This window comes from Lingula anatina, chromosome 8, assembly GCF_051362555.1.
Source record: "Lingula anatina isolate TDL-2025a chromosome 8, LinAna3.0, whole genome shotgun sequence".
NCBI classification, from domain to species: domain Eukaryota; kingdom Metazoa; phylum Brachiopoda; class Lingulata; order Lingulida; family Lingulidae; genus Lingula; species Lingula anatina.
The window spans coordinates 14509932-14525557 of NC_141774.1; the positions used below are offsets into that span (position 1 = coordinate 14509932).

General features: G+C 38.3%; 1 protein-coding gene across 1 annotated transcript; it reads left to right on the forward strand.

Moving 5' to 3' along the window:
- Positions 1 to 187: 187 nt before the first annotated feature.
- Positions 188 to 15408, forward strand: LOC106174158 (uncharacterized). The gene is made up of 9 exons (XM_013555580.2): positions 188 to 535; positions 10271 to 10416; positions 10767 to 10830; positions 11147 to 11244; positions 11575 to 11662; positions 12083 to 12159; positions 12511 to 12576; positions 12764 to 13299; positions 13496 to 15408. The coding sequence occupies exons 2-9, from the start codon at positions 10336 to 10338 to the stop codon at positions 13884 to 13886; spliced, it is 1401 nt and encodes a 466-aa protein (XP_013411034.1). The 5' UTR covers positions 188 to 535; positions 10271 to 10335; the 3' UTR covers positions 13887 to 15408.
- Positions 15409 to 15626: the final 218 nt, after the last annotated feature.

Below are 15626 nucleotides of genomic sequence, written 5' to 3' on the forward strand. Positions count from 1 at the left end.
ATGTAGGCCTACACATACAATATCAGCTGATTACTCATGTTGATTTCCCTTTCACTAGCTAACCCTGGCGAAGAATTTCCGATAAATCGAGAGAACAAAAAGATAATATTATCAACAGAAGCACCTTTGAGCATGCGCAGAAGATAACTTCGTTAACAAAGGCCGGTGTATACAGGTGAGACTGACGGAACTGACGTCATCGAGGTCACCAGGGGGTCACCAGGTAGACTTAAAGCTGGAGACTTAATGTTAATGGAGGACGGTTCACAACAACACGTACAGAAGCCGTTAAAGCGACCGAGAAAGCGATAAGAGGGGGTTTTAACAGACTGAGATATTCATCACCGGTTGAAGCGTCGGCTTGACGACACCGTACTGAAAATACAGCTTCTCTGTTCTTTTTATGGTCTAGTACGTGACAATGTTTTCATGAATTCAAATGTGACTAATTTGGATTGAGTCATTTGTAGAAAGAAAGAAAGAAAACGAGGGTTTACAATGTAAGCATTGAAGGGATCACATTTCAAGTTTACAGGTGAGATATCTGAGCATTTGTAATTTGGGTAATTTATGACTTTGAATATGGATATTCCATATGTTCTGGTATAATATTTGTAACGAATCCGTCCATTTTATAATTTCGTCGTACAAGCAGTTTTTTCATCAAGTGAAGGTAATTACAGTGAACATAGTTGGCTTCATGCAGTTCTTATAACGTTAAATATTATGTTAAATAATTCGGCGGACTAATTACGTTTCGTTCCCCAGATCCACTCTGGTTAATGGCCAAACTGTACCCCCCCCCCTACACACACACACACACACACACACACACACAGTTTTTTTAACAAAATGGCGGATTCATCTCCCATGCCTAGCACCCTCACGAGAAAGATCAAGAAGAGGATTTAAGGAGTTTAAACAAGAACCGCAACAAATCCATAATATGGGGGGGGGGGGGGGGTTGCTTGTTCACTTGCCTCCCCCACACCCCCCTCTTGATGTTTTGAAGTCGCCAGTCTAATCTATTAACGATTTGAAGTGTGTACAATAATTGAATATTACGGTTCCAGACTGTCAGTAAGTCTGCCACTGTAGACATTACATAGGCTACTGCAGCTGACGAAACGCTATTTGTTGACTACTGTGCCATAAATAATTCAATAATGTGAAGTCACCGTTAAGTCCGCGTCGGCTTAAATGATGTACCGCAGTCTCAGAGAGGAGACTGGGTTATTACTTGACCACCGTTAATGATTATAAAGTGGCCTTATTTGGGGACGTATACTGGGGGATTTTTCTCGTGGTCCATCCCCCCTCTATCCCCCCCTCTCTCTCTCTCTCTCTCTCTCTCTCTTTCACACACAGAGAGAGAGAGAGAGAGAGAGAGAGAGAGAGAGAGAGAGGGGATAATTATTCCACCTGTTCATTAACTGATTAATTATGCAGTTATTAATTAAGTCTTCTTCTCGAGCTTGATTGCACTGATAGATTAAATAGTGTATGACAATAGGGGTATTATTATATCAAATATGATTGTCCTTCCGTGAGTAGAGCAGATATTAAACTTTCACATATTGAAAGAACAGTCTTCATTGTTCTAACATAACGTCATGTTTTGCTTTCTAGAGATCAGAGTATAGTATTCTCTCTGCGAGTACTGACTACTGACTTCTACCTTTATTTCTGTTTATATACCTTCACATATATAATTACATTACATTGGCTTCCCAGCCAGGTGGGTTGCCAGAGTGGTCACTTTAATTCAATTACACATGTGACAGAGAAGACTTCCAGACTGAGTCCTAAATGGCTTCTACTAGTGGACAATAGGTTGATAACTTAAACTGATTGATCAAGGTGAATAATATAGTTACAAGGCAGAGGACCATTCCTAAATACATTTGAGGTGAATGTATTTGTTAATCAAAGACATTGCTTCTTGTTTAATTGAGTTACCTAGTGTGACTCTAAACAGACTTATTTAAACATGACCTGTAAACTGATTATGTAAGTACACATCCTGAAAACATTTAACCCGCACATCTATATAATTAATGTTATATAACAACCTAATAAACTTCTAGAAATTAGATTGAACTAAATGGAGTTGATCATATTTATAGTTGCTATTTCAATGAAAAGTTGAGAAAACTGAAAATTCACTTAAGGCATTAAATTACAAGTATGACACATCCCTGGGGCCCTTCTAAATATGTCCTCATATTTATCATTAAATTACAAGTACTCTAGGTTTTATACACACCAACTACATGTACACATTATTTATTTGTTTTGACTATGTACAAGTAAATTTACATTAAACACAAGCAATAATTATAAAGACATGATATGACATGGTATTTTCTCACTTCAAATTGAAATAAATATTAATAACTATATTTCTCTATCAGTATGACAACACATTTATGTTTACACAAAAGATAATTCTAAACAGCTACATTCTATTTGATTTTACATTTTTCCTTTATGTAAGTACAGTTCTTTTGGTAAAGTGGGAACCTTATTTGTCCAGCTACTACCATTAATACTCATAGGGTGCACAGTAATAATATCAATGAACTCGTTTTTTTGTTTCCATGTATGTTTTAGTTTTACTATTTGTTGAGACGTATTTCTCTAGCAATATCCATTAGGGCTTTATGATCGATGCATCATGTGCATTACTCTTTTAAACTTGTTGGACTGATCCCTGTCAGACCAAGACTCTGGAAGACTTTCTAACATCTTTACTTTGATCATCCATTAAAAGCATCCACAATTAAGTGCGATGACAAAGTAGGAAGGTACAGACATTGTGTTTATGGTAAATGTAAGACTTAAGCCACGTTGGCAAAAACTGACAAATCACGTAAAGACTAAGAAGGTCAAGGAAAAGCAAAAGTTGGTGCTATAAGTACAAAAATAAACTGAACTTTTTGTATTATGCACAAATGAGAATTGGGGGGTTTGCTGAAAGGTATGACCATAAAAATAAACATTAGAAAACAACAATATTTACTATGAACTGTTTCTTTATTCAAAGTGCTGGCATACAATGTATACAGTTGTAGGGGTTTTTTTTTGTTATTATTTCACTTTTGAAGCTTTTGATTTGCATTTTATGACGGGAATATATTTTTCCTGCCTGTTTTTTTTTTATTTAGCATTTGCTTCCTCCATATTTCTTCCAGTTATGGTAATTCATTCAATTTGTTCCTTGGTGCTGATACTGATATTTTACGTTTGTGATTTTCTAAAATAACTTCATTCATCCAATGCACTGTGTAGCTTTCACAGACATTAACGTCATATTTTGTGTTGCTTACCAGCAGGCTGTGTACAACAGTATTTGTTAAATTTTACTATGTGTTGTTATTGGATGGACTATTTCCCAACTTCACAACTACTTACTTTGGTACCCAAGAAATTAAAGATGGAAGGATAGATTGTGCACAGCCTAATACAATACAGAAAGTGCCTGCACCTCTGATTGCATTCAGCAAAAGATGTAAAGAAGAGGGTATAGATGGTACCTTAGTTTGTTGTTGTTAGGTTAGGTTCTAGTCTTGAAGTTTGCACAAGTGCGCATCTTGTGCATTTTTGCATTGCCCTTTTTAGTTTTTTTATTATTATTTTGCTGTATCTTCAAACACTATGCACATCTAATTCAACACTTTTTATGTCATTTCTCTGTAACCACATTTTAATTCTGATATCTTACTATTGGTGGTCTTTTTCTTTTCCTTCCCGCATGGGTTTTTGTGCTATGGAATTCTTTCTTGAATCTTTCTGGTATGTCATCAGCCAGTACACCTTTCACAATTGATTTTTCATTTGCAAACTTCACATTATACTGATACTGTTTATATTTGGCATTCCATGAGCATTTGATAAGCTTTTCTATTTGTCGGACTGGGTCATCCTCTTCTTCATTCACCAAACCTTGCTGTCTTGATGTAACAGGCATGGTTGTTTGACGTTGCCAATTAGGTCTATTTTGTTGAGGGATGATAGGTTCATGGTACTGTCTCAGGTTATTTGCATGGACAGGGCTTCTGTGCATTTCATTATTCTCACATTTTCTGATTCTGTATGTGACAGGCCCTACTTTTTGATGTATTCGATATGGTCCTTGCCACTTTTTGTGAAGCTTGGAACTGAGACCCGGGGGAGGCTTTGGTACATGGAGGAGAACTTCATCACCTACTTGAAATGTTGGGTTTTTAGCTTTCTTATCGTAGTGCTTTTTGTTTGCTGTACTTGCCATTTCTTTGTTTTTCTTTGCTTGATCTCTACCCCATTCTAGTGTTTCTAGGTGGTCTTGCACGTATTCTCTGATAGAGTTTGGGAGCTTATCTTTCGGCGCCATTTTCACATCAAAAGGTGTTCTCATCTCTCTGCCATGCAATAGAAAGTATGGTGAAAAGCCTGTCGCTATTCCTGGTGTTTTTCGATATGCCATGAGAATTGCAGGGAGTACCATTGGCCAGTTTGTTTGTTTCTTATCAGCATAAGATCGAAGAGCTTGGCCAATAAAACCATTTGTCCTTTCACAAACAGCATTTGTTTGAGGGTGATAACTGCTTGTGAATACCTGTTTAACTTGAAAAAGATCACAAATCGCCTGAACCAATCTTGACCGAAAGTTTTGACCTCTGTCTGAAATTAAAGACCTTGGAGCACCATATCGAGTGAATACCTGACTGTAAAGGACTTCGGCAACCTCTTTTGCAGATTGAGTGCGCAATGGAAAGGCTTCTGGATATTTGGAAAAAGATTCTACTGCAAGAAGGATGTACTGATATCCTTCTTCTGTTTTGGGGAGAGGCCCTAAGATGTCAATGTGCCATCTTTCCATTACTTCTGTTACAGGTAGAGGTTGCAGTGGTGCAGGGTGTGCGTGATATTGTCTCTTTGACTTCTGACAGGTGTCACATGATTGTATATACTGCTGTATGTCTTTGTACATACATGGCCAATAGTATTTTAGACGAACAGCACTATGAGTTCTGTTAAAACCCTGATGTGCTCCACCTGATGGCGAGTTGTGATAGGCTTGTAAAAGCTCATTGCGATATTCTGGTGGCACTACTAGAAGGTGCCTTGTTCTGTTTCCACCTTTTCTTCTTTCTGCTCTGTCTTGATGAATGAAATGTAGTGTTCCTCCTTCGTCCAGAAAATAGTTCATTTTGTTTTTACTTTGATTATCACTTCTAGGGTACTCTGTTGATTTGACATCCTCTATAATTTTTCTTATCTCTGGGCAGTTACGCTGTGCCTGTCTGAGTTTGTCACCAACCTGTGCTGCAACTAGGGGAACATCATACTGATAAATAAATGTTGTTTCTTTCGTCTTTCGGAGATCATTACTTGTTTCTGCAACTGCTATGTCTGCTTCATGAAATTTGTCTTCGATGTCCTCTTCATTGATGTTTTCCTGATACTCTTGCCTTGAGAGACAGTCTGTTGGATTTGTTTTTCCCTTGGTGTACTCAATCTTGAAATCATAGGGTTGAAGGTAAAGACTCCATCTTTTTAGTTTTTCATTTGATGACTTTTTGCTGTTTAACCATGTTAGAGGTTGATGATCTGTATAGACTGTAAATTTGTGGTTTGATAAAAAATGGCTGTATGCTTTTATTCCTTCTATCAAGGCTAGGCATTCTAGTTCTGAGGGACAGTAGGAACTTTCTTTTTCTTTCCTCGTGAGAGCACGGCCTCCATAAGAAATGGCATGTTCTTTGTTGTTTTCATCCTTTTGACTTAGCATATAGCCGATTGCTGTTTTTGAAGCATCAGTGGTTAATATAAATGACTTTGACAAGTCAGGAAATGCAAGGATTGGAGTAGACATGAGCGCTTGTTTTAGAAACTGAAATGCAACTTCACATTCATTTGTCCACTGGAAACGTTTGCCTTTGTGGGTTAATGCATGGAGAGGTGCTGCTAATTTGGAATAATTTTTAACAAATTTTCTGTAGTAATTTGTAAGACCTAAAAAACTGCGAACTTGAGTGGCTGTTTTAGGGGTTGAAAATGATTTGACTGCTTGAATTTTCTGTTGATCTACTTCTATGCCCTCCTTTGATAGAACATGGCCCAAAAAGTGTATTTTCTTGCAGGCAAATTTGCATTTTGTTGGTTTTAGGGTCAAATTTGCAGTCTGAAGCTTTTTGAATATAAGCTCTAAATGGTGAAGGTGTTCAGTAAATGTTTTGCTATATACCAGGATGTCGTCGATGTAGACTAAAGCAATTTTCCAGTTTAGATCTTGTAACACTTGGGACATAATTTGTTGATAGGTAGTACCGGCGTTCCGAAGCCCAAACGGCATGCGTTTAAATTGAAATTGACCGTGGTGTGTGACAAACGATGTTTTCTCCTTAGTTTCCGGATCGAGTGGTATTTGCCAGTAGCCTGAGGCCATATCAAGAGAGGAATAGAATTTTGCTTGAGCTTCTCCAACTGTCTCGTGAATATCTTCCATACGGGGTAGTGGCCAATTTATAGGGTGTGTGACATTGTTCAACTTTCTGTAATCCACAGCAAACCTGTATGTACCGTCCTTCTTCTGAACTAAAACTACTGGTGCAGCCCACTGTGATGTTGATGGCTCTATGATATCATTTTCAAGCATGAGTTTTGTTTGCTTAACCGTCTCATCTCTCTTGTCTTGAGTTTGTCGGTAGAACCTTTGGCGTTGTGGAAGTGCATCACCTGTTATGATTTTGTGCGGATGTATATTGACTGCTTTACCTAGCTCAGAGAGGTCTGTTGCAAAGACAGAGCGATATTCACCTATCAGGGCTAAAAGCTGTTGCTTCTGGTAGTCATCTAAATCTGCTTCTTCTAAGTTGATTCCCATGCTTTCTGCTATTTTTACTTTCCCTTCATCCATGTGCCTATTTTGTTGAGTTTGGTGGTTTTTACCCATTTCTGTTCCCATGAAGTCTGCTACATTAACCAGTATTTTATCCAACCTTTCTATTTCTGCCTTTTCATCAGCTTTGGCATTCTTTCCAGTACTTTTTAACGAACTATGATTTTCTGTGAGTTTTGATTTTGAGTTAGCTAGAGTCTTTTCTTCTAACTCTCTGTCTAGCTTTTCTGTTTCCTCAAAATTCAAAATGTTATCATTTTCTATTGTGAACCCCTTTGCTAGTACAGTATTACCTGAAATTTTCATTGTCGTATTTGTTGGGTTGTAAACTGAGCATTTGACTTTACCATCATCCATTGTGGAGATGCATCTTGATATAAAATACTTGTTCCCTACAGGTTCCAGTAATACTGACTGACACTTCACCTGCTTATGTCTGGACATTTTGAGGTTTATTGTTGTTATGGTTCTAGGAGGTATAGTGACATCAGAAATGGTTCTAGCCAGACCAAAGTGGTTTGGCTGGTGAGTGTGGACAGAAGATTTCCCTTTGAAGATTAAAAGATTTGAGTCTAAGTCTAAAACGGCAGAGTTGGCACTTAAGAAATCAACACCTAGGATAATATTTCTTGGCAATGTTTCAAAAATGTGAAACGTGTGATTGAAACTTTGACCATCTATTGAGAGAGAAAGAGTGACTGAGCCCAGTATCCTATATTTTTCTCCGCCCACACCACTGATAACCCTTAAGGTAGAGGGTTGATACACTTTAAGCTCAGGGAGGAATTTGGATAGAAAATGTTTTGAGACAACAGAAACAGATGCACCAGTATCTACAAGAGCCAATGTTTGGACTTTGTTAATTACCACCTGCACCAAATTGTGATGCAATGGATTTGCTTTTAATAAGGCTGATATATTTAAATTTTTTTCCGAAATAAATTTTGAGTTCACTGATTGTTTACTACTGTGCGCGTACCCCTATTGTACTTTGCTTTTACACACAACTTGTAAATGATTGAATTTGCCACATTTGTGACATTGTCTACCTATTGCTGGACACTTATGTTTAGTTGGTTCCCACTTACCACAATTTTCACACTGGTTCAGTTTGTGTTTCGTTGGTGCTTTGTCTCTTTGTTGACGGCTGTATGGCATGCAGGGCTGTTTCCTATACCGCTGTCGTCCACGATGCTGGTACTCATGCTGAGGTGCAGAATGGAACTGTTGAACACTTGGGTCTATAAACTGTTGGGCTGGATCCCTGAACTGTTGGGTTGGGTCCGTGAACTGCTGGGCTGGATTCCAGAACTGTTGGATTGGGTTCGTGAACTGCTGGGCTGAGTATATAAACTTTGGGGCTGGGTTTATGTAGTGCTCAGTTGGGTACAGCTGAATTGTTTGATGAGACCGCTGGACTGGGTGGTAGGGAATGGTTCCCATTGTTGTTTCTTTGCCCACTGGGTTTTCATACGAGTTTGTGGCCATTAGAGATGCTTCTACTAGTGCAGCTGCCTCTTCAAGTGCCTGTAGTGAGTTGGGCTGTTTCTGCATAACAAATGTTCTGATTTCCGGTAGTAAGGTATTCACTACAGCAGATATAGTTTCTATTTCTGTCATATTGGCTTGTGTGGCTAAAGTTCTTTTCCTGGTAATAAAGTCCAAGACTTTTTCATGTGGTTCTTGCTTTATTCTAAATACTGTTGAATGTTTGTCATAAGCAAAAGGGTGTGACGAGAATCTTGTCAGGAATGCTTTTTCTAAATCCTGATAATTGTTTTGAATATCATGTAACAATTGTTCATACCATTCTTCTGCTATTCCTTGTAAAAACAGTGGGAAGTGGTTGAGTTTTGTTTGCTCATCCCATAGCCTTGCTTTGCAGAATCTGTTGTACCGTGTTATCCACCTCGCTGGATCTTCTTTTCCTGTAAAATGTTGTATGCTCACTCCTTGTGGTATTGCTGGCACCCTCATGCTGTTTTGTTGGTCATTTAACCTTTGGAGGTTGTGTACTTGGGGATCAGCTTCTGGTTGAGGTCCTTCTCTAGCTGAGTGTTCCATTTTTGTTGGTACTTGTAATTCTGAATGCTGGGGTATCTAGCTGTTGCTGTAGATTTTCATTCGCTTGGCATTTTAGTGAGAGGAACTTGGGGATAGCAGGTATCTCCACCACCTAACATAACGTCATGTTTTGCTTTCTAGAGATCAGAGTATAGTATTCTCTCTGCGAGTACTGACTACTGACTTCTACCTTTATTTCTGTTTATATACCTTCACATATATAATTACATTACATTGGCTTCCCAGCCAGGTGGGTTGCCAGAGTGGTCACTTTAATTCAATTACACATGTGACAGAGAAGACTTCCAGACTGAGTCCTAAATGGCTTCTACTAGTGGACAATAGGTTGATAACTTAAACTGATTGATCAAGGTGAATAATATAGTTACAAGGCAGAGGACCATTCCTAAATACATTTGAGGTGAATGTATTTGTTAATCAAAGACATTGCTTCTTGTTTAATTGAGTTACCTAGTGTGACTCTAAACAGACTTATTTAAACATGACCTGTAAACTGATTATGTAAGTACACATCCTGAAAACATTTAACCCGCACATCTATATAATTAATGTTATATAACAACCTAATAAACTTCTAGAAATTAGATTGAACTAAATGGAGTTGATCATATTTATAGTTGCTATTTCAATGAAAAGTTGAGAAAACTGAAAATTCACTTAAGGCATTAAATTACAAGTATGACAGTTCTGTAGCCGACTAACCAGATTGTATTCAGAGTGTTTTTATGACAAGTTTCACAAGCATGTAGTCCATTAAACGATAGAATTAAACCCGTACTCATAACGTTTTCTTCGTTTGTGTTTTGGAGGGGCTTTATAACTTAAACGTTTGAACAGGCAGTTTATAGGTCATATGCAGTCAACGATCTCCTTGACGGCACTAAATCATCGTTCAGAGCAAAAACACAGAAGGCTTTACCTCTTTATTACAAATTAGATATCGAGAATGGCAATAAATTCTTGTAGATATACATGAGCGATAGCGCTATTTCTTGGCAAACAGAGTATCTTGCTCTAATGATGTAATAGAAAAAATATTATTTTTTATGGTCTTCATGGGAAATTTGCCGGTGTGAAAAATCTACGCAGTGCTATGGCAAATAATTTGTGCCTCTTAAAATCTCGTTCTGTTGGACGGCGACCTGAGAATGATGTCCTTCCCAACCGATAGAGAGACCGAATGAATGAAAGTTGTGGACTATGTCATCGTTTGCACATTGTAGAAATATTCCAGTAATTTAATTCTTGAAGTAAAAATCTTTATGAGTTTAATTGTTTGTACATTTATGTATTTAATTTTAGGTTAGCCATAGAATAATTACCAAAGATATCAGTACTTGTCCTCGGTATAGGAGGAATTCATAAAAATGGGTTTAGAAAGGATGAAGAAATGTTGCTTTTGTTGGAACTTGACACAGGGGAGTCTTATCAGCGCCTTGTACACAGCGGTAAGGGTTTTCTTCAGATCATAATTGTTCTCGTTTTTACCTCTCTTTTTTCCCTTCCGCCTTTCATTCTTTCCTAGTCAGTTATCTTTGCCATCCTTGTCTTCTTCAGGGTCTTTTTCTTTGTCGTTTTATTCATTCATCTTCATTATTCTTCGTCCTCTTTGTTCTTAGTCGACCTTCTCGTTCATCTCTCTCTCTCTCTTCGTTTCAACTGTATTGTTTCTACGTTGTCATCTCTTTTAGGTCCCTTTGTTTATCACTGAAACTAGTACTCTTTTCCCATCTTTTATACTATTCAGAATCTTAATGTATTAGTTCATTATATAATACACGTTATTACCATTTTTCAGCTTGTGTGTTTAGTGTTCATCGGAATTTCTGGAGAAAAACTGGGTTCATATCACAGCCGATGGAGTAAGTGGGCATTATTATTTTTTAGTAGAATGATAGATTAGTCCTAAGAATGGCACAACTTGTAGATCACGAATTTACCAATAAATTAACAGGAAAACCTCTGTCAACAAAGAAAAACGATTATGTTAAAAACAAAGACGCAAAATGCCTGTCTGATATTCTTACATCACGCGAACATGCTTCTATGCACTTATGTTGTCCAGAAATGGTAAAAAAAACATAATGAAATAAAGATTAAAACAGAAATTAAATGTAAATGTAAAATCTACCGGACATATCGACATTTCTGTATACTTTACTGTTACCGTTAATGCAGGGTTTCCACACGTCCACATCGGGTTTTACACCGCGGTCCTGTGTTTGTCCATTGTGATGTTGGTTGGGTGTGTTATGTTGGCCAACGGAGTGTCCAGGGTGAGTTATCCCCCTTAATTTTCACCCCCACCCCCCTCTGTCCTCTCTCCGCCTCTCCTCTTACCCCCCCTCTCTTTTTCTCTTTTTGTCAAGTTTTTCTCTGCTGAGCATATCATAAATAAACATAATTTTGAGCAGTTGAAAGAACCATCATAAGTTTTTAATAAAGAAAATATGCCTTTAGTTGAAAAAAAAAAAAAAAAACTGAAGCATTTACGTATGTAGATTGGTGTACTTGCATTTCACTGGCGTGTATTCTATAAACTATGATATGCTATATGTATTATATATTGTAAGAGTTTTTGTGTTAATTTACTTTTATTTTTGTAGAAAAGTAAATACTTCTTGATACCTTGGATATTATTCGAACCGATATGGACTGTCTTGGCACTTTGTGCGGCCGTGGTGCTGCCATCACGTGAGTATTTATGCAATTCAAATTAAAAAAAAAAAATCTACGCGGCTGCATTGCGTGTGCTTGTATGATAATAATAAATCTCAACGGAGGCCCTGTTGATTTATTATGGACGAAAACATTGTTCTTGTACATGTTTATCTAATATGGCTGCTGAATCACCAGATGTCGTGTCACTAATTTTAATGGGGGGGAGGGTATAAAAATCACCTCTTTTCATCCTTCAGTTAGGGCCTACATATGCAAAGTGCTTTGATATGAACTTTATAAAATAAAGATCTCTTTTTTTCAATTTATAAGTAAAGTATTTTAAAGTAAATGTTGTTTTTCTAAAATAATCATAGTGGATGTTTCAGATATATTATGAAACAGATGATTTTTTATATTTATTCTCACCTGTATTACTGTTTATCTGTCTTTTAGTATACCCAACAGAAGTTGGTAATCCAGAAGACTTAACCCCGTCCATTGTTGGCGTTGTGTTTATGTGTCTATTGAACGTGAGTGTTCTTTTAGATTGTTGACCTTAATTTAAAGGTGAAAGCTACGAAATAGACGATTAAAGTTGTAGATGTTTTTAGTTTTTTTAAACATTATGATTGTCGTTTACGTGATATTAATCCAGTATAAATTGGACATGACTTACAGCTTCATTCTTACACAAACAGCATAATTTAAATTTTAAGCACCGTCCGTCATTTTAGTTCAGAAATAAGGAAATGGGCCATCTGTTATAGTTACAAACTGAATAACAGATAAATTACCAAGAATTGTGCCCAGTTTCTTTGGAGTAACCCCTTCTGTGCTATTATGCTGTAGGTTTTGTTGACCCCATGATCGTTTATTTCCAGATATACGCTCTTATTTGTGTCTGTTTCTTCTACTGGGAACTGTCCAAGGAGCCAGCCAACGCAAAGGTACTTAAACAAAATTGAAAAAGGAATAATAAAAAAATGTAAATATTGTACATGTGTTGGTTTTTTCTCCATCAGCTGAGTCGAGATGTCATAAAGAGAATCACCCATTTAATTGGCCCTACTCTGGCTATATACGTGCTGGCGCTTTTACGTTGCATTTATTTATCTATTTATTTATTTATTTCAGAACATGGCCCCTCTTGCTTCAGTCCTCGTCGGTGGGTTCAAAGACGCAGACACGTTGATAAGGAAAAGTTTCCGTCGCTCCAAAAAGTGGGGTCGCAATCAAGCGCGCCGCATCAGCATGCGAAAACCGCGCAACTGGATGAAAAAAGAAGGGGAAGGGGCGAATGCTGATGGAACACCAAACTCAAGAACGCCGAGAAACCGAACCCCGAGGTCGATGAACGGTCCCTCTCGCCCCCCAGGTTCAGCTACGCGAGATGAAGTTGTGGCCAATGGCGTCGCCGCCCGTTCTCCAACTGAGGATTCGTATGCCCCGCCTTCGTACACCGACGTCAGCCGTCAGAATATGAGGCCCGAAAGGGGTAACCAGATTGTCATGTCCCCTGCTAATTTGGATGTGAGATATTCCCGATCTCCTGCCGAACCCCGGGATCAATATGGTGGTTATAACGCGGCCTCGGTGCAGCCACAATCCAGAGGTTATTTTGGAGATCAGCGTTCTCCAGCTTCGCCTAACGCGTACCAAGGTCTTCAGAGGTAATTTGCTCTTTAATATTCAAATTGGCATTTTGCTTCAATAAATAAAAAGGAAACGATGAGGATAAAAAGATGAAAAACTGTACATGTTGCAACAGAAGTTTCGTCATGAGCAAAATTGCTTTATTTATTTATTTATTTATTTATTTATTTATTTATTTATTCTGGTTAATTGTAACAATGGTTTCGTTGTCAGATCTTCTCAAGAAACAGATCCACGCATGCGTGACCAGTATGCCTCCCTGTCTGGAGCCCAGTCTTATCAGAACAGAGATACTTACGAACCACGTGGTTATAGGTCGCCACAAGGTCAGGGTCAACCACCACGTGGTTACGACACGCCGTCATCGGGAGGATCACGAGGTGCCCCACGTGACTATTCCCGTGGCTCTGGCAGCGCCCCCTATTACCAAAGGCCGTATGACTCTCGCACACCTCGGTCAGACGACAGGGCGGCGCTGCATGCGCCGAGGCAAGCGGCAGATAGTAGAAGGAGATTATATGAAGACGAGGATGATGGAGGATTTGTAAATACGGCCTACACCCCTGACACGCCCTCAAAGAATTTTGCAGAAACTTACATCTGAGTTGTGTATTAAATATGACTGTAGGGCTACCACAGACCGCGTACTTAGGGAGATGCACCTTTTGAAGAAAATTTCGATTGAAGGAAACATATTTGTTTCTTTAAAGGCTACGTTAAGTCGTTCATGATGCACAAGTTTTTTTTTTTTTGTTACGCGGTGTTCACAAAATTATTTACCAGATTATATACTGGATTCATTGACATTATTCAGTGAAACCGTAACCTGGTGTCTCCTTTCTCCTGTCTGGCGTGGTTAAACCACCACGCGTTTTGAAAGTGAACTCTTGAAGTTCGCCTCTTCACTATCTGCACTATCAGCGCTAACACGCCACTGTGTTTTTGTCACCGAGGAAAAAAAGCAGACGCCACGCTGCAAATTTTAAACAAAAAAATTCAGCGAGATTTATTTCTAATCCAGTTATTCACTTGTTTGGCAAAGCTGTATATGTACGTGTTCCTAAGTGAAAGGCCACCTGTCCATTTGCAGATACAAATGATCACACCTATTAAAATCAGTCAGGCTGTATACCTACCACTAATTAACTATACCATGTGGCCCATTTCTTTCATTGCCGTGACGCATTCAGGGTTTCCAATATGGCGCCGACTATATCCGCTCAGGATTTAACAGACTGAGATTAAAGTTTGCAATAACCAAGATGTTTAATTATTCTTGATAAAGGACCATGACTTTGAGTCCGTATTTAAGTGTGGCTATTTGCTGTTGAATTCACTGAAGCGATGTATTTTTCTACAACCTACGCGTAGCTCTCTCTTTCAGGCCTACCCAACTACCAGACTCGCCACTGATTGATTCCGAATTCACCGGTAGATCGGACCACACTACCCGTTTTTAAGGTGTGCGTCAGTACGCATTTCTTAGAATCATCCCTCGGAAGAAAATCTGAGATGAGATACACTACTTTCCAACCCCGCTCAGAATCATCACTGTATCACATCGCGTAGGCCTACTAGCTATAGGCAAGAGCGGTGTCGCGTCTGTTCCTTTGAAGCGCGTATACGTACTGACGCACACCTTGGAAACGGGTAGTGTGGTCCGATCTACCGGTGAATTCAGGATCATTCGGTGCCGAGTCTGGTAGTTGGATAGGCCTGTCTTTAGACCATGTGATTACTGGCTTAATATCTAACTTACTATTAGTAAAAACAGAAACTCTCTCAAACAAAAATTGATATAAAACAAATTAAGGCTGTGTTGGGAATGTATTATTATTTATTGCTGTGCTTTTAATGCCTGTCATTTATAGACAAAGTACTGACACATAAATTTATATAGTTAGTTTAAAACTGTTTTATACAAACAGCATAACTATAGGCACATTTCTCAACAATTTCTCTTAAGAAGTATATATCGTAGAAATGATATTTTTGTTAATATATCTATTAGAATAATTAAAATAATATTTATATATATGGACTGGCTTGTCTTAGTTGAAGGCTGCACTCTCTGAGTGCTATTCACTGGGCATCAGTTTCAGCCGAAAATAAACATTTGCTCGTGACTGATCTGGTCAAAAGCTCTATTGCTGCCAAAAAGGCGCCGACTATGTAAATCAATTGCAGCATGCGACTAGAGCCTTTAACATAATTTTCATATGAGAAAATGTGGACAGAAACACCATTGCTGGTTTAGAGTACTGCAAAGCTGGGAACAATAGTAGCGCAATTTTATATATGTACACCTCTCAACTTCATATTTTGCTTTTTGATATATGTTTCG

Coding starts and splice junctions, on each gene's coding strand:
- LOC106174158 (XM_013555580.2), top strand. CDS start 10,336: ATGGGTTTAGAAAGGATGAAGAAATGTTGCTTTTGTTGGAACTTGACA. Junction 11,245..11,574: donor TGGCCAACGGAGTGTCCAGG/GTGAGTTATCCC, acceptor TTATTTTTGTAG/AAAAGTAAATACTTCTTGAT. Junction 12,160..12,510: donor TGTTTATGTGTCTATTGAAC/GTGAGTGTTCTT, acceptor GTTTATTTCCAG/ATATACGCTCTTATTTGTGT.